Raw genomic sequence first — 23,685 nt, forward strand, 5'->3', positions numbered from 1 at the left:
TAAATGATTCTATGATTCTATGATATGGCAGAATGTCATCAAAACATGACCATCTTGTTAGCATTACAGTGATGCATCATCACAGTGAAGTATCACAACCTAATTAAAAATCATGGTCACTTCATGAGACAGTGTTTCATAAACATGTTTCGAAGTCATGATATTTGTAATTTTCTCAATGAGTGTTATTGAGAAGTATTTTTAAATTTTTGTTTAATACTATAGAACCTTTTCAGTCCTTTGTCTTTTGATCCTGTGCTCTGCTCACTTTTGCAAGTAGAGGGCTGCTGACCATCATGTCCTAGAACAAGGTGCATTGAGTCCTCAGCCATATTATAGCCCAGTTAAAAAATATGAATACCTGTTTTGTTAAATTCTCCACAGACTTACCGCTATCTGTGTCATTCCTTAGTGCTCTCTTTATAGCTTCATCTCTGTTTCCTTATAGCATTTTCTTTCAATATTTTATGCCTTTTAGGAACAGCTATCTGACATCTTTTTATCTTATCTGCACCACACCTTTTTTCTCCATCTGAGCTGAAAGACAACTTTTTTTTTCAGTCTTGTGACCTGCACAAATTCATCCACTGTCCCAAAAGGTGCTTTATTATTTCATTTACATGAATATCATTAATAAACCCTTTTCTCCAGGTACATTCTAGTACTAAAAAATGCAGAAACAAATCATAAAGCTTTGCCAGGGGTCCCTTTGAAGTTCTCACTCTACTACTAAACTTTGGAATTAACACTCAGCTACAGAATTTGTTTTCATTTTTGCCATGGTTCTTTGATGCTTTCCCAGTTATTGATTTATTTTTTTTAGTCCCTTATAGATTACACATGAAGGTACAGTGCAGTATTCTTATAAATTGTGATCTGAGAAAATCACCAATTCTACAGTGCGTCTCTGCCGCAGGAGCTCTGATGATCTGAAATGTTTATTTAAAACTGAGTTATGCATTGGCCCTTGTTCTGATTTCTTCAGTGGGGACTTTGAGAGCTTTATGTATATGTAGCATTTATAGTCCTATTTGCATTCAGGGTTCTGAAATTTTCTGTTGTTGAACTTTTTATGTAGTATATGAAAATGGAAAAGTGGATGATCACCTTTGAAGTGATTTTTTTTGGCACTATTATGGAGCTCTATACATAAGAAATAGAGGACTACAACAGTTTTGTATTTTTATTTGTTGTATGTCTTCTGCACTAATGTTTTTTTTTAAGAGCTGGGAATTGAGAAATCCTGTTAGGAAAATCTTGTGTTTATTTCCTTAGTCATCATCTCTCATGTTTCTTCATATTTAGCTGTAAGTGACTTAATTTAACAGACCAAACACAGTTGATTGTGTGTTTTTTTTTAAGCTATTATATGCACTAAAACCAACCAACCCAAACAAAACCCCCACCTCCCAGTCACAGAAATTTAGACCTGTCATGTTTTAGAATTAATAGGGTTTAATTTTAAGTGGATTGCATGATGAAGTTCTAAGTTAAATTAATCCATTTTACAAATAGTAAAGAGTATTAACTAGTGCATTCATGATATCCTTTCCTAGCTTCAGAAAACAATTTGCAGAACAGACGTCTGAAACTTGACTATGAAGAAATCACACCATGCTTAAAAGATGTAACTTTAATTTGGGAAAAAATGTTGAATACACCTGGAAGGTCAAAGATGAAATTTGACGTGGATAAAATACACTCCGCTGTTGGGCAAGGTAAGCACAGTTTAATATTTTCAGTTGTTGAAACTCATGCAAGTTGTATTAGAAAATGAATAGGGTGACCTCTTAACCATGCTTATAACCAGATTCTCACTAGAATAGTTCCTCAGGTTGCTGACTGAACAAATAACAATGTTCAGTACCTCCATGGTTATGCATATGCAAGCAACAGTCCCTTTCAGTAGCTGGAATTGTGTTACTGGAGTTCCAGGACTTGGTAGAGTTGTATAGTACTTCAATACATTACAATTGTTGCAGTCTATTTTTACAGATTAAAAGTTTTCATTAAAGAAAAAAGCCTGGATAATGCCTAAGAAATTACAATATAAATAACTGCAGAAACTATCCACACTGTAATCTGACAGTTCTGTGTTCCAGCCTGGGTGTTGTGGGTGTACACAGAGTCTACATGGATTTATCTCTGCAGAACTGCTTTTTTTCCTACTTAAACAGCACATTGTATCTGCACACACCACTTGCAGTCTTCTTCACAACTGCAGGTCTGAGTAACCATCCCCTCTCTCCACTGCATCAAAAGTAATATAACTTAAGGATGTTTTTAATATGTTCTAAGAAATTTGGTCATTGCTCAATGTTTGTGACGTGGTTGGGCCCAAAGACCTTACGCTAAGTGCTGTATGTACCTGATGGTGAAGATGGCGACTCCAATAGGAGCTTTTTATAGTTTCACACAAAGGTTTCCAATGTGTAAAGAAACTGTTAAGAATTCACCACTAGCAGAAGTTTCATATTTTAAATGTTGCACCTGCCTGTATGCAATTGTTAAAGCAAGTGAAGCCAAACTGTCCATTTAAGGTGACTAGGTAAGTCTAGATTTCTAACAATATCAAATGCCCCAAGCAGAAACCTCTGCAGAGTGAGGAAAGCTCATTATCACAGGTTTCCTTCAATTTGTGTAGGTGAAGGGCCCTGTCCAGTCAATATCTGAGAATGAGAAAAACATGGTTTCTGCTGGTAGTCCAGTGATGCTGGCCTGTATTGGAGTTCAAAGTAAAATTTAAAAAACTAGGAGTGATGCAAAATAAGTTAATAAATAAATAAAGCCCTGCTTAGTGGATTGCTGATTAGAAGCACATACAAGTGGCCAGTAGATGGGGAAATGATCCCTAGCTCTTGACGATGTTGTGTTCTGCTCTCTAGAGCCCAGTTGTGTCAGAGTTCTTAGAGTGATGTCCAATTTCATGCATATGCAGAAATGAAAAACACATTTAAAGTGAGTCTAGCAAGTTCTAGTTTAGTCCAAAAACATTGAAAATAATTTGAGTAAGCAAGGCAAACAGGTAAGAAATTCATGTTTTGATAAGCATGGATAAATTAGGATAACAAATATATAGTGTTGACCTGTAATGTACACAGTAGTAGATGCTTAAATATAGTATGTTATTCATTTAGTAAGTAATAAACTAAACACTTGATTTTACATGTACGATGCACCATACAGGGATAAACTTAATATCAGACAAATTCCTTGAAGGGAATCTTATTAGTTTGTAATTTTGCAGCTGTAAATGTGCACTATTAAGCCAGTTCTACCCTGACACATGCAGCCTCATTGAGGCTAGTGAGATTTTAGATGTGTATATGAAGAGGAGAACCTGGCTCATTCGGTGTCTGAAACAGCACTTTCCCTCACTGTTTTGTGTTGGAGGCTTTTCAATAATTGGGTTTAAGCTCCCTAAAGTAATTTGGAAAAACTTTCTCTAAATGCTTTTGTGATGTGGATTCAAATATTATACATTTCTACTAGCATTTCATTTTCATGCGATTGTCTCTGGATTATGACAGTATAGTAAAAATAAGTATTCTAGAGATAAATTCGTATCATTTTGTGCTTATATGAGAGAAGGCAGTGAAATTGCTCTTTTCTTATTGCTCCATGTGAATTGAATGCTTGAGTCAGTTTTGATGTCTCCTGATATTGTTGTCATCCACAGATTACATATATAACAAAAGAAAAAAGCAGTCCAAAAAACTTTAAGCCATGAATTATTTCAACCTGTAATATCTGTTTCCAGTACGTCATGGATTAGACAGAATACTTTCCTAAAGAACAGACTATTGATTTTTTGTGTAGATGATTTAATAGCACCAGTCTTGTGCTGAATAAAGTATGCACATTACAGTAACCTTTCTGTTACTTTCAGAGCTTTGCATATAAATGCAAGTGAAGGCTACCATTACCTATGGGAAATAGTTAAGTAGTGTCATTCCTTATAGAGCAAGAAATTCAAGCTTTAAAACTTTGTGTACCAGTCATTCAGCAAACCAATAGCAAAAGTAGAAATGCAGTATTTGCTTTCTGATCATTTGCCGTCTGTTGTAGCCTCTAGATCACATCTCATTTCGATCACATATGCGTGTGTTTATACTTTCACTATGTATGCATCCTACCTTCCTAAAACTTACTCCTTAAATCACTCTCAGTGCTGTATTAGTGAAAAATAATAATTAGTTTTATTGCAGTGCTCTATTATGTGCTTTACGTGGAAATATGGGAAATAAACATATAACTTTTCAGAGATAAGTATTGCAATTTTTGCTGCTTCTTCTGGTACTTTGCAGACTGGATGTAAGTCGTAATCTTGGACTTAGGCAGCTCACTCCATTTCTACCTTAAATCTCTCCTGTTAAGTTGCTGTTAAGATGATTTTATTGGTTGAGGAAGTATAAGCACTGTAGTTTGATCTGTTTGTATGGTCTACTGGAGATTGCAGATAGGGATCTGCTTGCATGTCTAGTAGATATGAATCTTCAGTTCCTCAATCCTGTTAGCTCAACCATAGCTGAACCCTCAGTATGAGTACAAATTACTGTTCTAATGAATTCCTTCTCTCAGGAGTACCACGCCACCACCGTGGGGAGATCTGGAAGTTTCTAGCAGAGCAATACCATCTCAAACATCAGTTTCCAAGTAAACAACCACCAAAGGACACACCTTACAAAGAACTCTTAAAACAACTCACTTCTCAACAACACGCAATACTTATTGACCTAGGTAAGTACAGTACAGGTCTCAGATTAAAATAAGGGGTTTATGAGCTCTGGAAGCAAATTAAGCAATAAAAGAAGCTAACACACAAAAAAAAAAAAAGCCTCTCACCATTCAATAATAGGTTGTTGGTAAGAACTGCTTTTAATCTGGTATTTATTACTTTATTGCTTGACACCATTAGGAAAAGGCAAAATCTGAATTTCAAGCCCAAAGGTCCTTTGCAACATGTGGCGATAAGAGGTTGCTAGATATAACTGTAATGTGTCTGTATTTCAGACACTGACAGTGAACTCTACAGGCACAGAGAATACAAATTGTCCAGAGAGAAAGTCAGTATTTAAGTGCAGACTGTTGAATCACATGCTATTCATTCCTTACGTGCAGTGTTCCCTCTCTCTGTGGAAGCTTTGCCTTTTGCTTTTCGTTTTTATTAATGGGTAGGTGCTAGCAGCTGGTATTTTTTACATGTATTAAAACAGTTATGGAAATCTCTTTTAATCATGATTTTTAAAGGTTCTTGGTAAGACAGGTTATTCACCCTGCCTAAACTTTAAGCAGTAGGTGATTTCTGGTTTAGGGACAATGAGTTGGTCTGTGGAGGCACATGTACTATACTGAACTTGGTAGAGACAAGCTAGGAAGCAAGGCTTTTAAGTTTGAAGTGACTGGTAGAAGGGCTTCGTGCAGGCTTTTGGTCTTCTTGAGCAGAGTTTTCCATTTTCCATCACATTTATTTTTCAAAGCTCAAAAAATTTTTTTCTAGTATTAGAAAGAAACACAAGAAAGGAAATCTAAATTGAATTAAATTATTGTTTTAGGGTAGGAGCAGAATAGATTGCTTCAAATGATTATAAAAGAGCAGTCTTCATATGCCTCAAAAAATTATGCCATTCTTAACTCTTTTCCTGGTTCTCTTCCTTTATCACTTTTAGTCCCCTTGTGTGAGATAGTTTCATTGTCTTCCATTGACTGACTCTTGCCTCTGTGCATGTTCTGACTTCTGTGTTCCTTCAGACTATCAGAAGCATTTTCTGTTAAATCCTTAAGAATCTTTCTGAGAGTATGCACTTCTCCCTTGACAGAAAAACCTGTGTTCTTGAAACATGTGGTTATAATATGAAAAAAAACTCTTTCCCAAATTAAGCTGAAGAGGTCTGGCTTACCCAGTATGGGCCAAGGCCATAATAGTATCACCCACACTTTGGCTGAATCAATGCATCTTCAGCTGTAAATAGTGCTTCCTGAGAGTGAAGACAGCAGTGTGCACCTGGATGCAGAGGTAAGGTACAGCAGCTCCTCTCTTGGCCCAGTTTGTGTTACAGTGCTCTTCCATTACCTGGGTAGGAACAAAGCCACAACTCCCTGAAGGTTTTTTGTGTAATTCCTTTTGTGGCCCCACCTACACAACCGCTGCAGTCACTGGGAATTTCAGGTCCTTAACAGCAAAGTCATGTTCAGTAAATGATTTCTTCTTTCATTAAGGAAAGGTAAGCTGATTTCCAGATGGTATCAATGTGGGAAACCACTGTACTCATCACTGAGTGTTTGTTGAACACAGTAGGAAATCATGTTTTGTTACATTTCAAAAATAAAATAGTGTAGGTAATTAAGTTCTCATTCTCACACTCTTGAGGTATCACAGTTTATTTAGGGTGTCTTTTCAGCTGGGTCGAGTTGTTTGCTCCTAAGTAAAAGCTAAAATTTTTAGTTAAATCATCACCAGCACACTTGGAAACAAATCAGTTTGTGAGTTTAGCAGTTCTGCTCCTCCTCCATTTCTTGTGTTTTAGAACTTCTTTGCATTTTTGTCCTTGCTCAGCTTTTCATTTTTCGTCATGACTTAAATGAAAGGACCCTTGCTGCATGAGTGAGGCAGTACAGGTCTGCCTTTAGAGTGTGCTGTAATAACTTATTGTTCAGGCAGGGGATTCCTTTGCAGAGGAACACAAGCTTCTTCTCAGTTGGAAGCTAGAAATATTTCTTCTGTAATGTTCAACCCTGTGACAGGCTGGCCAGGGGAGACCTGTTGGAGAACTGAGTGCCAGTGTCCCATGTGACAGGCTAGAGCAGCTACCAGATGGCAGAAGGACTCTGCCCCGAGGCTTTGTATTCCTGAAACAGGAGCTCTGATGTTATCTGGCAGCACAGCAGCATTCCAGGAGCTCAAGGGTGGGGCCCTATTTAACAAGTGGGCAACCAAAACCTAAGCTCTACTTAATGCTAGAACAAAAGATGTATTCAAATTTCTTCTCCATTGAGGTATTTCACAGGGAAATATGATAGGAGGAGGATATTTTTCCCTAGAAATGAAAATATTCTCTTTTGGGGAAGTTCTTGAAAAAAATTCTGTAGAAGTGAAGCCTTTAATGTGTCTGTTCACATAATCAAAGAGTGGTTGAGGTTGGAAGGGAGCTCTTTAAGATCCTCTAGTCCAACCCTGCTGCCCAAAGCAGGGCCATCTAAAGCAGGTTTGCCAGGATCGTGTTTGCTCAAGTTTTGAATATGCCCATAGACAGAGACTCTGCAACATCTTGGCAGCCTGTGCCACTGTCTGACCACTCTTGCAATAAAGAAAAAAGGACATTTTCTTACGTTAGATGGAGTTTCCTGTGTTTCAGTTTGTTCCCATTGCCTCCTGTCCTCTCAGCAGGCACTGCCGAGAAGAGCTTGACTCACTCTTCTTCATTCCAACCCATTGGGTGTTTGTGCAGGTTGAAAAGATCCCTCTGAGTCTTTTATTCTCCAGGCTGAACAGTCCCAGGTCTCTCATCGTTCTTCATACAAGAGATGCTCCAGTCCCCTCATCATCTTAGTTGCCCTTTGCTGGACTGTATGTTCCTTGTACTAGGAGCCCAAAACTGGACACAGTACTCCAGGTGTGGCCTTTCCAGTGCAGAGTAGAGGGGAAGGGTCAGCTCCCTAGACCTGCCAGCAGCACTCCTAGTGCAGTCCAGGGTACCATTTGCCTTCTTTGCTGCATGGACACATTGCTGGCTTACATTCAACATGACAACTAAGGACAACAGGACCCCCAAAGCTGCTTTCCAGCTGGGTGGCCACCAGTGCATACTGGTGCATGGGGTTGTTCCTCCCCAGGTGCAGGATCTTTGCACTCCCCTTTGTTGAACTTCCTGAAGTTCCTGTCAGCCCATTTCTCCAGCCTGTCAAGGTGCCTCTGAATGCCAGGACAACCCTCTGGTGTAACTACCACTCCTCCCAGTTTTGTCTCATCTGCAAACTTGCTGAGGGTGTGCTCTGCCCCATTGTTCAGGTTGTTAATGACCCTCTGTCCTGGTTTCAGCTGGACTAGAGTCAATTTTCATCCTAGTAGCTGGTACAGTCTGTGTTTTTGATTTAGTGTGACAATAACGTTGATAAGACAGTGAAGTTGTAATTGTTTTTAAGTAGTGCTTATCTTCAGTTAAGGATTTTTCAGTTTCCCATTCTGTGCCAGCAGCAGGTGCTCAGGGAGCTTGGAGGGAGTGTGGCCAGGACAGCTGACCTGAACTAGCCAAAGGGATGATCCATACCCTAGGGTGTCATGCTCAGTGTATGACAGAGGGAGCTGTCTGAGAGGGGCAAGTGAGTGCTGGGGCACTGGCTGAGCATCAGTCAGTGGGTGGTGAGCAGTTGCATTGCCTTGTGCATCACTTGTCTTCCCTGGGTTTTATTTCTCTCTCTTTTTGCTATACTCATTATTATTGTTGTTGTTAGGGTTATTAAACTGCTCTATATCTCAAACCACAAGTTTTACTTTTTTTTTTCCTGATTCTCCTCCCCATCCCTCTGCAGGGAGAGGAGTGAGGGAGAGGCCGTGTGGTGCTTGCTGGCACACACAACACCCTCCCTGACCCCAGGGATCAGGTAGAACAAAGGCTACAGAGACCCTGTCATCAAGGGCAGCTGGCAGGGGTTGGTTAGAAGCTCCTGAGCTGTGGCTGCACAACGTTTTGTGTCTGTTGGCTGCCTCTGTTAGCTGTGCTCTCATGTAATGCGTGTAGCATGTATCGTAGCTACACAGTTCTTAATATTGTAAGGACTGCAGAAAAAAGACAAATTGATTCTTTACTCACTGTGGGTCAAACTGGTTATGTAAGTTACCTAGCTGGATTGGTTGGATTTACGGACATGTGGATCTCCTCTCTGTCTGAAAGTTTACAGGTAAGCCAGTCAAAGGCAAAAGTCATCATCTTGTTCTAGAGCTGAAGGACTGGAAATGTCTTGGTTGTGCTTGTTCAGCTCTACAATTAGTATAACTGTTTACCTTAGAGTGGGATTTAAAGAGATGTGGGGGATAGGTCCAAAGCTCATTGCTACCAGGAGAAAGTTTTTCTCTGACAATTGGCTCCCACTCTCCAAGCACTTGTCACTTGTGCTGGTGCTTATGGGATGCCTCCTGAGGCTGACACAGCTGAGCAACAGGGCAGAAAAACTAGTAAGCTGGATCAGCTCATGGAAGAGTCTGAGCTTCATGCTGCAGGAGGCAAGGAAGGACCTGTGAGACTGGGAAGGACCAAGGCAAGGAGGGAGGCGACGAGACATATTTACTGGAAAAAAAGAAAGGGAAGGGGACCAAATTCAGAGAGTGGGATGTTCAAAGCCTGTGCCTGGTCCTCATAGTTTTCTAAATGCTACACTTCTTAATCTAGAAAAAAGGACAGGGTGACTTGTTGAGCCACTGAATTGAGTCTCACACTGTTACAGGCAACCAGCCTCTGTAAGTTCTGTAGCAAACTGATTAAGGGCTGGTCTTAAGAACTAGCTACTCAACTGTTCCAAACAAGAGACTGTCCCCATCCCCCTGACGATTCATTTTTACCTTCCAAATGAAACTACCTTTTTGCATCAGTGTTTAATTTGATAACATGGTAAAGATGTTGTATATTTGCTATTTTAAGTTGCTGACTTCAGCTGTTTCCACAGGGCGCACATTTCCAACACATCCATACTTCTCGGCACAGCTGGGAGCTGGGCAGCTCTCTCTCTACAACATTTTGAAGGCCTATTCACTTCTAGACCAGGAAGTAGGATATTGCCAGGGCCTTAGTTTTGTAGCAGGAGTTTTACTACTTCACATGGGTGAAGAAGATGCTTTTAAAATGCTGAAGTTTCTCATGTTTGACATGGGCCTGAGGAAACAATATCGTCCTGACATGACAATTTTACAGGTATGATTTCAGTTTTTCTAAGAAAAGGATGCTAATGTTAAACCATAATCAGTATGATAGCATTGTCAAAATCTGGGCTTGGATTTAAATTCAATTCTCAAAAATGGGGAAGGATAATCTGGGAAATAATACATCATCTACTGGTTTCAAGTAGAAAGACTAGTGGGGAAACTGTGAAAACCATAAATAGGAATAATTCTGTTAGGTGTTGTACAAGGTTCAAATGACCCTGCAAATGAGCCTGTTATAGGCTCAGAGGTGACCCATCCTGGGCCTTTTAGGTGGCTTATGTGTGTTTCTGTTCTTCACACAATTTCATCCAAACATACACTGACAAATATATTTCACTGTTTCTAATAAGAGCATGGACTTTGCTACTATGTGTGTTAAAACATGTTTGTCTTTAGTGTCTCTCTTCTTATTCCATGCAGATCCAGATGTATCAACTGTCTCGACTTCTTCATGACTACCACCGAGATCTCTATAATCACTTAGAGGAACATGAGATAGGACCCAGCCTCTATGCTGCTCCCTGGTTTCTCACCATGTTTGCCTCCCAGTTTCCCCTCGGATTTGTAGCCAGAGTGTTTGGTAATTCTTTATAAAATTTATATCTGTTCTTTTTGGAGTCTTATATTTGGAATTCTGTTATTAGGAACAGCACTGTTTTCCAACCTTTTTCAGACCTCCAGAAGTATTTTACTTACTATTATGAACCAGAACAACAGCAGATGTCACCTTATGGAGCATGTGTTATGGTAACATGGAAAGAGGATGAAAGCATAGGACAGTCACAAACTCTTCTGAATTTTCATCCTCATTATTACCTTTTCCCACTCTGTAACTTGGAGAGAGGATGTAAAATTTGATGCCATGAAGGCATGATGTTATGACAGTGGCACGTTAAGAGCACCAATTACTTTCAAGTTGAAAAGAGATATAGCAAGGGCATCATCAGAGATATAGATATATATAGATATATATGTGTGTGTGTTTACTCCATATATATATATATATGTTTACTCCATTATCATTGTCCCCAACAGTGTCAGGGGAAAATTATTTTGAGGGTTATGCTTTGAAAAAAACACAGAGATGGCCCTTGTAGTTTCATAATGGATTTACTCTGCAGAAACAGGTCTTTTAAACTAATGTTTCTTATCCTTACAATAGCCAACCTGTCTGACTGATAATCTCACTTTCCAAAAATGTTTGGACGCATATGGGGCTTAGGCTCTAAAGTCACTTCTGTTACCTATTTTTAGAATCTACAGAAGTTCTCTTTTTTGATTAAATTCCAATTAAGATTTTTTTCTTGGTGCTATCTTATAAATGTATCTCTTATAAATTAATTATTTTTTATTTGGGAAGGTGTCTTATTTCCTTTTCAGTTGTTTTTCAGTTTCATTATGTGCTACTGGATCATTCATGATGAGCAGGTTGGATTGGAGCTTTCCCCCCAGATTCATCTCTTCTAAAGAAAAGCGTTTTTAGACTATTTTCCTTAGTCTTACTAAAGAGATGTACTGAGGCAATTATTTATTAGGGTATTGACACCTTCCTGACTTAAAAAAATTACAGTCTTACCTACCACAATAACACATAATGAATATAGGTTCCAAGAAGGACCAACAAGAATCCTCTTCTGTTTCTGTTTAAGGACATGCCAAAAGTAAGAATCATGGTGAAAAGGGTGATACCATAGCTAAATAAAACATGTCCTGTCATTAGCATCCTAGCTCCATGGAAAACAGCATTTATATTTTTTCCCTGGAGTAGTTCAAAGTAACTACTGACATAGTATCTAGCAAACAGTAGTAATCTACAGGAATTAAATTAAGTGCTATCTGCAAGTGTCATATATTAAGTTTATAATCAATTAATCTTTCAATTATTTTTAATAATTCATAGTATTGTACATGATAAGAAGAGTCTTTGAATTGGACGATTGACTGCAGTGAGGGTATAAAAGTGCCTTATGCATTTAGTATATTTGGATTTCAGCTTTAATACACAGATTAGTATTTTATCTGTCATTGCAGGTTTGTAAGGCTTTGGAAAGCAAATTTCATATTATCTTAGCAGGCATAGATACATGTTCTTCACAGGGCTCATTTTAGGTCAGGAGCATAAAAGTATGTGTGACTGAAACTGTCACATCTTTAAAATCTCTGATGTTTTTTAGAGATAAAGTCTAGCATGACCAACACTTGCAGTTGTTAGTGTTTCAAAGTATTTAATAATTTCCTTAAAACAATTTTTACTGGAACTGTGTAAGTCAAGAAAATTGGACATTCTTTTACATTAGAAAGTAAAATCTCCTCATCACCCATGCTAAAGACTGAAACAGAACTGCAAACGTGAGAAAGGCTGGAGCTGTCACTTTGCTGGTGGCTGCTGTTAGCAGCATGGCACATTTAGGACCCAGTCAGTTCCCAGCCGCATGTTCGGTCACACACTGTTGCAGGACATTTATACATTTCCATTGCTCACTTTTTAGAAGCCTTGGGATGAAAGAATATTGTCTATTTGTGTAGAATTAACTCATTGCTGGGTTACTGAGACCGATTGCCACTAAAATTACACTGCCATTTTCTAACACGCTGTCTCTGAACCCTTGACATTTGAAGCCCCACTGCTGTTTAATGATATAATTGTTACAGACCACTTCCTTTAGATTTCCATAGGGTGTACTCTTTGCAAGCATCTTAAAGAAGTGGGCTAGAAAGAGGTTAACCCAAAGACTGTTTTATGAATCAAACGGCAAAACTCCTTTTAACTTTTTAATTATCTGTCCAAGCTTTCAACACTTCTCCTGAGCAGGATGTAATGAAAGTACAGCATTAACAAAGATGTGTTCTTTAATACCCCTATTTACTTATTAATAGAGGGGACTCAGTAGAATAGTGTTTATTTTGTTTCAAGATTGTAGATAAAACTTGGGGGTTTTAATCCTGTGGGCTGCCAGTCATGCTGACATTAATTTGGATACCTTCACTGTACTGTCGTTGGCTGGCAGCCCACTTAGCGGGAAGCTGGGGAGAGGATAACAAACAGGTCTTTGTCAAGTACTTGCTGGTTTAAATGAGAGGGGGGTTTCAGCCATACATTACCAGCTCAGCTCATACAAACATTCATTAACAACCTACAGGTCACCCTGAGTTAATCTACGTGTCTTTATGGGGCAGGTGCTGAATCATAAATATGCATTATTTTCAGCTCTGATTTTTTCAGTTTGTGTTTCCTAGCTGTTCTTCATCATTTCCAGTCCTAATATAGGGTTTTTCCTATGAAGCATTTTCCCATAGTTTTCAGTTCCAATAGAGAATCGAGGCAGATGCCTGTTCTGTTACCACTTTTCAATCATTCCTGCCTATAGACTTCCTACTGAATCAGAGTTGAAGAATTTTACACCACTTTTAGGACAAATGGCAGCAAAGTGCAAGATTTATCGTTAGCTATTAGTTGTGCTTTTCTTTCTCAGAGAGAAAGAGAAGTGAAATGAGTTACAGCTTCAGTGTTGCAAGCAAAGAGCACAAGGGGGAATTTCATTCTGATACAGACTTGGAAAGAGAGATTGCTTTTACTGAGAAAGGCAGTTAGCCAGCATTTTCATAGGTTCTTTTCAACACTCGAGATAGCTGTGGTTTTGCTAGCAGTTGTTTCCCTTACTGTGTGGTGGGCTTTTTCCTCTCTCTCCATTCTTTCTTTTTTAATTTTTTTAATCATTAAGACAAACTATTTGGTGTCATTGTGCTACTTTGTTAGTGATTGTGACTTCATTCACAGCTTCAAATACAAAGAAGGGAAAGGACAAGAGAGAAGCCCCTTAAAAATAAAAATGTATTTAGGAAATATAGAGTAAACCCACAGTATCTTCTCTTCTTTTTCACCTCCATCAGTATTGTTGGGTGCTTTTGCCTTTAGCAACCCCCTGAATAAAACCAGGAGCAGATTCTGAGTTATAGTAGTATGAAAGTCACATGCAGGGCAGAGTTGTTCATACTGTGGACAGATGGGTTTGTGAAGATGGGTTTCTTGTCTGATGCTTTCATTGCAGTCTTCTGTTTCTTTCCTTTGTAAAGACATAGGCAATTTAGAAAGGAAGTGACAAGAAAGGAAGTTGCATTGAAAGGTCACTATATACTGTGGTATGTGTGCCAGGTGCTGTTGCTGCAGGGCCACCTGCAGTGCTTAAGCTGTTTTACTAAGATTTACGGGTACTTATTAATGTACTTATTAGAATATTAACATAAGTGGCTGAGACATACACTAAAAATAAACACATGCAAATAAAACTTGAGGCTGCTGAAAAGTGTGTATTTAGCCTCATGTGCTTAATGTTGTATCAACTGAGATTTTGTAACTCTGCTAGATGAGAAGAGAACAGATCTGATCTTCAGTTGAGTCTTCAGGTTTAGTTTTGGCCTGTTGTATTAGGAATCTTAAATTTTACTGGTATTTTAAATTATAAATAATACTGTTTTAATACTCAAAAGATGTGCTTACTTGATGTACTGTTTTTTCTTCCCTTTGCTTTCACAGATATGCTCTTTCTTCAAGGATCAGAGGCTATATTTAAAGTGGCTTTAAGCCTTTTGGGAAGCCACAAGCCCTTGATTCTGCAGCATGAGAACCTAGAAACTATTGTTGATTTTATTAAAAGCACTCTACCCAACCTGGGTTTGGTACAGATGGAAAAGACCATTAGTCAGGTATGGAATAATTTAAGCATGAATAGTACCAAAGGAGTGCACTTTTTAACCAGTTCTTGACAGAAAAACCACAACAGTGTACTGTGTTACTTCAAGCTGAGAATTGTTATTGTAGTTCTGAAGATGTTGAAAACTTTTGGAAGCATATGACTTGTATAGTACTTCTATAATTATACATCTACATGTTGGTTCTGGTCGCGTTGTGAAGCCTTTAATGAAAAGGAGCTTACTTTTTTATTTGAAGTGTGTAACACTGTTACTGACAGCAATATCACAGCCCATATGCAGTGCATTCCAAAAAAAAAGGTAGCAAGGTGGGCCAAAAGCCTTCTGAGGTTTCCTGTCTCCAAAAAATCTTGGTCTTTCTCTCCAAGTTTCATTTCAGAAGTAAAAATTGACTTACAAGAGCCTCACGGACGTTGACCTTACGTAATGAAATTAGAAGCCTCCCATGTTGACTTTGTCTGTACTGGTTCAGTATGTTACAACAGCACCTTTGTATTTCTGCCAGAAGTACATGGGGCAGTGCAGCCTCTTGCAGGGGGCACTGACTCTAGACAGCAAAAACTAGGAATCCTGGATATAATTTTTTTAAACAGCAGACAAGGAAAGTGATGCAGCATGGCTCAGCAAGCAGAAGGCTCCAGATGTTAACTATGGAATTTGGGGGGGTGGGGGGAAATCACAAATTATTGCAATAAGGTTTGCCTGTTTAGAAACCCTAACTGTTACACTGAACATCTAATCTGCAGCAGGGAAATAGAAGACAGGTTTTAGCCTGTTTTTCTGAAGGCCTTTTGTGGACTAAAGCATGGAGGGTGTCCTGTGCAGAGCCACAGATGCCTGCCACTCACCACGGGCTGCAGGAAGCACAGCTTCCAGGGGACGTGCTCAAATTAGGATTAGAAAAATTGCTTGAACTGCTTACTGTCAAAGGGAGGGGGAGAGAACTAGAAAGCCTGTGCACGGGGAAGGAAAGCAAGTGATTTTTTTAGGGAACAGAGGGGATTGTAGGTTATCTGAAGCCTGGGGTGCACAGCTCTGCACTGACTTGCAGTGCTTAGGTGACCTGCAGAAAACCACTGGCTTTGAGCAGAAGGAGGGAGAGATACTCTGTTTAGGCTGCTCTGACTGCACTACATTTAAAGTGTGCAGGTAGCAGTGAGTTGAAGAGTGCAGTTCCCCTGCTTTGCTCAGGGCTACCTTTGAAGCCAGTGGCTGTTGGACTAGCCCTGCAGTCCACAGGCTGCTCCTGGGCTAATCCCCATCCTCCTCAGGCGTTCTGCAGCGTGGCCTTTGCTTTGCATGTCCCAGCTCATCTGCAGTTAGATAGTTTTCAAGTCATGCTTTTGATTTGCCTCATGTTTACCCCCTTTCAGATCTGATACTCTGAGTATGACAGCAGGGGTTTCCCTCCCTTCCCACAGAGCCTAGAAGTGGCAGAGGTCATGAGAGGAACTATCATTTGGCCATGCTGAATTGCACCAATTTTTAAATGGAACTTTTCAACAGTGTGTGTTCTCCAGAGATGCTCAGATCTACAGAAAATGGAAGTTCCATGTGTGTTACCTAACTCAGAATTGTAACTCAGGCTTCTGCACTGATGTGCACAGTATGTTTCTGCTGCTATACGACTATGAGAGAATTTTTATAACATACGTAACAGGTGTCAGAAACATTTCACAAACTGATGCTTTCTTTAACTATAGCCAACACTTAAAGTTCAAAACATCAGACAGGAAAAAACAGGTATTTAAGGTAGGATTTCATATTTGATTTATTTCCCAAAGGAGTAAGATACAAGAGGTTTAGAAATAAATAACCCTTGAACTCCTCTTCTTGGGCTATTTTCCAGATGCATTTTTAAATCAGCCTTTGTGTCTACTGTGTTCTGTGACTGGCACACTTGGCCTTTTAGTTTACCACCTCCTTCAGTGCTTTCAGTGAAGATAACTAGCTCAGGGACATTAGAGTCCTATTTCCTGAATAATTTGAAGGCAGGTGTTTGCCCAACCCTAGAAAAAGGAAAACACAATAGCAGTTTTTTTCCTCTGGGTCTCTCTGTGCACCTCTATTTATCTGCTTTTAACATAAAAGATTTTCTTAATATTCATTTGTATGGCTGAGCAGTCATTTTGGTGTTTCATAGTTAACAATAATAGAAATCTGCTTTGCCATTATGTAATGCTTTCATTAAGCTTATTAGTGTAAGGATAGATTATTCAATTTTCTTTCGGTCTCTAGGAGTCCCACAGATTCATAAATAAACCTAGCAATATTTACTGATTTTCATTTAAAGCTTTCCTTCTACTTAGCCTTACACTTACATAAATGGCACATGAACTTGGACTATGCTTTTCTAAAGCTGACATCTAATTCTGAGTATGTCTAGGAGGGTTCATGCAAAACTGAGATGCATTAAACTTTAAATCTAAAAAGGGGAATACCCTACAAAGTCTACACTTTTTGAAAACTTCAGTGTAAGAAATTTCACTGAAATCAGGCAACAAATCAGTAGCAGAGTTTTTAAGTAGATCCAACGCTAATGTATTGCACTCTGCTGCCTCAGTCTTGCAATTTCCAGAGTAGGTGATGTGAATGTCAAAAATTAAGTCCTTTTGTGGTGTGCAGTGATGAGATATCAAAGTCTAGGTCCATAGATTTTAAAGCACTGAATGAGCTATGTTTTCTGTCTGCACAGCACCGAATAATGCTTTTATATACAACAGGTATTTGAAATGGATATTGCCAAGCAGCTGCAAGCTTATGAAGTTGAATACCATGTGCTTCAGGATGAACTTATAGATTCATCTTTAAACGACAATCAGAGACTGGATAAATTAGAAAAGGCAAACAGTAGCTTGCGCAAACAGAACTTTGATCTTCTGGAAGAACTGCAGGTAAAATTTATATTTCATATTTAATTAACATTGAAATTTATCCACCTTTTCATAAGAGACTGTCCTACACCAAGCACAGGAGAGGCTGGCGTTCAGTCTAGTGTCATTAAAGTGTAGCCACTTGAAATTCTGTTTAACTTGGTCTTTAAAGTTTTAAATGCAGAAGAAATTCTGAGGGAGCTGGTTAGAGCATGTGCTTGCAATAAGTGAAATTTGATTCACCACACTGTCTCTTCCCTTGTAATTAAAATCATAGCTGTAGAAGATGACTAAAAATACACAAAGTGCTATCTCAATTTCGTTTTTACTTTTTCAGTCACCTCTTTGTTACAGCACTGCTACTAGTCTATCACAAATGAGAGAGAACTAATGCCAGTGTTATCATTTAGAGACACATCAGATATGGGATACATTGTCTATGAAGGCATGCTCTTCCTTACAGGTTTTTTTTTTTAAACTGTTATCCAGATTGTTTAGACAATACATGAAATAATAATTTCTAATATATACTTGGTGCCTGCTCAGTCTACAGCTTTTTCACAGGCAGTACACCTGATTTCTTAGGGGTTATTCTTTTAACTGCTCAAGAAGTCAGATTCCTGGCTGCTTTATAAAAAATTTGACCATGCATTTAGTTTGATGGAGAACAGGACTTCAAGGGTAAGAAGCAGACATCTGAAGTGTCTTGATTATTGTTAAAAACATAGACTTTGTAACGTAATGGGTGCAGGAAGGAGTTCCTCAGGAAGAAAGGTTCCTCAGCCATTAGTCCTGTATCATGATTAAAGCTAGCCAACCACACAGACTTAAGACTGCCTCTCTAACAAAATTTGCTTAAGCTGTAAGTTCTAATCCTGTGAGATCTGAACCCGTTTCAGGTGCTAAGATGAGCCTTGGTGTCAAGGGTTAGGGCTGGGCCGGCTGCTAGAAGACCAAGTGACCTTGGTCTGCACAGGAGCATAAGCAAGAGCATTTCAGCATACCAGTCCTTGGTAGTAACTAAACATTGAGCGTTGTCATTGCTAGAAGCAGACACTGTCTGCAAAAAAATGTCATTAACTTCAGAAAGCACAGTTACTTGGAAGACACTGAGGTGAAAAGTAAAATCACTGAGCAGAGTTAGTTCCGTTCTAACTCAAACCAGGACACTTGGAGAAGTCAAAGGAAGAGATACTCCTCTGCAAGATATTTTCATAAAGCTCCAAGCACATGAGCAAGGAAATTGTTGAATGGAAATGGAACATGGGAGAGAGTGATTTCTGGGGTGAGATTAAAGATGTGATGTCTTACAGAGACCTGCATCAGGAGATCTTCCATACTGTCCTGCCCTTAAAGATTTTGTAGCTCTAAGCAGTTTTTTGCAAAGCTCACCTCCACCTGAGTACTGGAAAGTCAGCACCTAACATCATAGTGGGGAGCTTAACTGTCTGTAGCGTGGGAGCAATCCCTTTGTCTTGGAGGTGGGCATCTCCAGCCTCTGTTTCCAATGGGGAAGGGTGACCCATTGCTGACAGGATGAAGATGCATCACCAGTGTGGGTCACGGTTTGTCAATATTTTGCCCCCAAAGACTGAACACCATGATTTTGTGAAGAGCAGGGTGTTCATCAGGAAGGCAAATACTTCCCTGAAAGCCAAGACCATGCAGTGCTCTTCCCCAAATGTTATCCAGTGCTGAAATTTTGCAATGTGTCTCTGCTTGTGCCGAAGTACCTCAGCTACAGATGTCATGAGATGGCTTTGAATGATCTAACACTTTGTTTCGGCATGAAGTAGAAACACCCATATGTGCAGCCTTTCAAAGGAGGATTTTCTTCAGTTGTTCAAGACATATTGTCCATTTGCATAATGTGCTGAATCCCCTCCCCCTTTGCCTGCAGCACTGGCACTTGTTGGACTCGGTGTCAAGATGAAATGAGGATACAGCTAACAAGTTGTCTTTGCTTTGCGGAGCACATGGAATTCAACAAATATGGCTGGGCAAAACTGTCTCACAGCTGTCCTGTACAGAGGCTTATCTTAACCTACAATTCTTTGGTATATAATTTGCAGACTCAGTAACTTTCTAATTTCATTGTTTTACATTATAAGTTTAATTACATCTAAGTTTAATTGTGAATTAATCAAAGCAATCGAATTGAGAGAGGGAAGTTTCTTGTTACAGGCAAAACCATATTTGTAGTCTGAAGTACACAGAGCTGATAACATTCATACTCGCTTTTGCCGTCACAATTTTTCCTTATTTGGAAAGTATTTTATCTGTATAATGTATCTCAAGTTTAAAGTTGTTTTCAGTTATTAATGAAATTCCTTTTTTATTTTCTTCTCCTCCTTCCTCCCCCTCCCCTTTTCTTCTTCCTTTGAAAGGTGGCTAATGGAAAGATCCAAAACCTTGAAGCTACAGTGGAGCTTTTACTGACCAATGAAGGCAAACTGAAGGAGTCCATTCTCACTCTTGAGCAGGAGCGAGCAGCGTTGCAGAAAGTAGTGGAAGAGATGCAGAAAAAGATTGGTGATACAGATGGGAAGCCTCTGCTTATGAGACAGGAGCACATGGATGCTGACTGACTCTGGCCCTTGTAGCAGAGCAGAGAAACTGAGGGAGACACAAAGGGAAGAACTGGGTCTTTCCGTCGTGGTCCGTGGGGGTCTGACACTGCCACCTTCATTGCACATGCCTTACTGTAGCAAAGCAAGGTGCAGGCATGCTGGCTTCCAGAGAAGCTGGTTGCTCGGGGAGAAGGCTCTTTCTTCTTAGCACATAGGAATACTATGAACAGTAAGATGCCACATAATAATAAGCAGCAGAGACTCAATAGTGCGTGCAGTCATACACAATGCACTGTAAAGATGTCTTGGATTCTTCCATAAGTGCTTCTAAACCTAAGTGCTTTGTGTTCATCACATATTTTGTTTGTGTAGATCATCACCATGTTAAATAGCACGTTCTATAGAAGGTCCTTCAAAGAAAGACCCAGAATAAACCCCTGAAAGGATGGCTGCCCCGCTGCAGCTGTGTGGTGGTCACATTTACTGAGGGTTTTGTGATTGGACTGGAGATGGTTTTGTCAGTAGAATTCCTCTACAGCATGACTGGGTTCTGTTAATTACGTTGTTTACGCTTCAGAAAACTGCTTCCTAACGCTTGAAGGTGTCAATCTGTTTGACTCCAGGGAGCTGGACTTCATCATATGTAACTACCATAGTTGGGGGGTTGCCATCTGTTTTTATAAGTACATTGGTTTAGTACTTTTTTGTTTTAACAACCATTAATGTAGTGTATTATTAGTTGCCATTGTCTGATAAACATACTGTATATAGTAACTGTGTCATGCTTAACAAAATACACTGACATTGATTTGGTGAAGCCTGTGACTCTTGCAATATCATCCAAGGATCTATAATCAGACCTTTCAAGTTTCATCTTATTTATTTCTGATCTGCTGTGTCATGTGGGACATCCTTCTGCTGGGAAACTGATGCCTGCCTGCTGTCATTTTTTTCCCCCCCTTTATTTGGTGATCGGTGCCCTCCCATCCTCTGGGGAATGTTATTCTTTAAGATTCTTTCTGAAGTAGTGGAGGCATTTCAAGAGCTTCATGTTGTGCCAGATACACTTAACTGTTTTATAAGGGGTACAGCAGTTTGGATTAGGACACCGCTCTTTTTACAATGGAACTTTCTGAGTAAGATTACTCATGTTTTAAAAAAAAAATTCTCACTTTCCAGTAGTTTTCAGGCCAGTTAAAGCACCACTGCTACAAGTGCAATAATATCTGTGGATGTCCAGTTGCTTGGGTTTGCTTCAGAATTAGGAATAGTGCCATAGCTTTGTTCAGTCCCCAGGCACAGAGTTAATGGGCATCGGTGTTTTGTTATGGTGAAGATTCACCCAGGAGATGTGTTTTCTTTTTTTCTTAAATTGATTTGCTTATTTTTAAAATTTCAAAGCACACAGGTTTTTTTTCTTGACTGGGAATGTAGGAAAGGTTTTGGGTTGCTTTCTCCTCCTCTCATGCAAATTCCCCTGACACATTGTGCTTGTAGTTTAACAGGAGGGTTGTAACATTCAGCTACCATGCAGAACAAATATTCCTAAGTCAAAGAGAAAAGAGAATTTACTTTTCAATTTCTAGAACCTTTGTTTGTCTCTGGCGTTTCTTAAATATGTCTGGTTCTTGCAAATCTACTTTGTATTCACTTCGGTATTGAAACTCCAGGTAAATCAGTTACTATTAATCCACCTACCTGTTAGGCTTGTTGTTTTTAATTTGGAAATCCCTACTGAAGCTCGTGCTTCATGTTTAAAATCTTGTCATAATGGACCTCATACTTTTAGAACTTTCAGTGATGTTGTGTTTTTACAGCATAGTGCCATAATACACACACTGACTTTTTAACAAGAGCAATAAAAATGATAAGAATCTATCCTTACATCTATGTTTGTACGTTTTTAAAAATTTAAAACCAAAAACATAGCTGGTGGCGTGAGAGTTCAGAACCATGTAAGATGAGACTTTCCCTGAAAGTGCAGTACCATCAGCGACCACTGTTTAGTCCTCAGACTCTTCTAAAATTGATAAGGATCCAGTTGTGGGCTTGGGACCTGCATCTGCCAGTGTTGATAAGGGTGAAGTATATTCCACATGGCTCCAGCAATGCACTCCTCTTTGTGGTGTTTTGCTTCTCTGGCTGGGGAAGTGGAGGACTGCATCTAGTCCAAAGCCTTTTATTGAGAATCTATGTCATTCTCAATAAATTTTGTACTTGCATGAGAATTAAAGTCACTGTTCACGGAATGCACAAATGTGGTAAGTAAATAACATGCAACTTTTAACTTTTGTGACCATATAGATACAACAGTTTCATGATACCAGGGAGGTGAATTTCCTGTGGGTACAAATGAGTTTTCTGTTTGTAAATATGAAAATTAGTACAATTTTTAAGAATATGTAAATGCCTGGCAAAGTGAGGGATCATGCCATCCATCTGAAGCAGAGTCTGAACATGAATGAAATAGCTGACTTAAGTCTTTGCTGCTTGCACTGAAGCAGATATATGGTGTGTTTCTTCAGTATGTCTTTCCCCATCCTGTGCTACTTTTTGTCACAAGTCCTCTCCTGTTCAAGAGGCCAAAGTGGGAGAGTGTGGAGGAAGGTACTATCACTTACCCAGCTCCCAGCTTTGGAAAAGCTTGGGGCTTTTCCTTTCAGAATTATGGGAAAGAAGTAGTAAAGCCCAGAGGTATTCCCAGATACTTGCATCCTTCTCCAACTAAACTCTGTAGCTGAGCATCCTTAAACATGTGTATAATTTGTTCTCCTGTTGTCTTAGTACCAACAACTGTCATCACATAGTGTCTTCAGTATGAACAGTAATTTCTGATTCAGAGAATGTTGTAAAATAAATCCTGGAAATCAATGTACTTGGGATTCCTCACCCAAGTGAACCACTCTTGGAAAATTCAACTTGAAATAATCAACATTTTCTCTGTCTGACGTCTATAGATAAAAATCTTGCTTTTAAATAAAAGAAAAACAGAAAACTCATTTGTACCCACAGGAAATTCACCTCCCTGGTATCATGAAACTGTTGTATCTATATGGTCACAAAAGTTAAAAGGTCCACAAAAAGCAGGTCCACAAAAGAAGGAAGGAGTTAACACATATGTGCAACCTAGCCTTCCACAGGTGCATGACAAAGGCAGCAGAGTGTGCAGTGTGAGTGTGCCAGTGAGTGAGGTTGGAGCAGTAGTCCTGAGACAGGTTAGCCTGAAATGTGGAAAGAACTAGTGTTGGCATGTGCAACAAGAGGAAGGCAGCTCCCCTAAAACCCTAGCAGTGAACACAGCCAGGCTTAGCTGGAGGACCCGCTGTGGTGTGATGCGGTCACCCGCTTCTGGCTTGGTTTTTCCAGTCGGTGCGAGGGGTGGTCCGTGGTTGGTACTTGTGACTCCTTGTGCTCCTGGCTGTTTGATGTGCTTTGGTGTTTTGCCCTGTGTCTGGTTCCAGAGATAGGTACTTACTACAGAATCTGAGAATGATGATACAGTGCCTATCATGCGGGAAGGTCAAAGTGCTTCCATAAGAGCACGTATTGCAGGTCTTACTTTGTTTAGAGTGACAACTGAGTCACGAAGTTCAGTGACATGCACCAAATATTTCCG

At 39.5% G+C, this 23,685-nt stretch overlaps 1 protein-coding gene across 1 annotated transcript; it reads left to right on the forward strand.

The window, feature by feature from the left end:
* Nucleotides 1-1,556: 1,556 nt before the first annotated feature.
* LOC103778416 (TBC1 domain family member 1-like) lies at nucleotides 1,557-20,411 on the forward strand (the record flags this gene model as incomplete). The annotated part of the gene is made up of 7 exons (XM_008946004.1): nucleotides 1,557-1,718; nucleotides 4,582-4,740; nucleotides 9,661-9,905; nucleotides 10,337-10,496; nucleotides 14,451-14,620; nucleotides 17,350-17,520; nucleotides 19,887-20,411. Coding segments are annotated over 7 exons (1,268 nt in total), but the record flags the coding sequence as incomplete, so codon positions are not given.
* Nucleotides 20,412-23,685: the final 3,274 nt, after the last annotated feature.

This window comes from Merops nubicus, unplaced genomic scaffold (genome assembly GCF_000691845.1).
Source record: "Merops nubicus isolate BGI_N331 unplaced genomic scaffold, ASM69184v1 scaffold13528, whole genome shotgun sequence".
NCBI classification, from domain to species: Eukaryota; Metazoa; Chordata; class Aves; order Coraciiformes; family Meropidae; genus Merops; species Merops nubicus.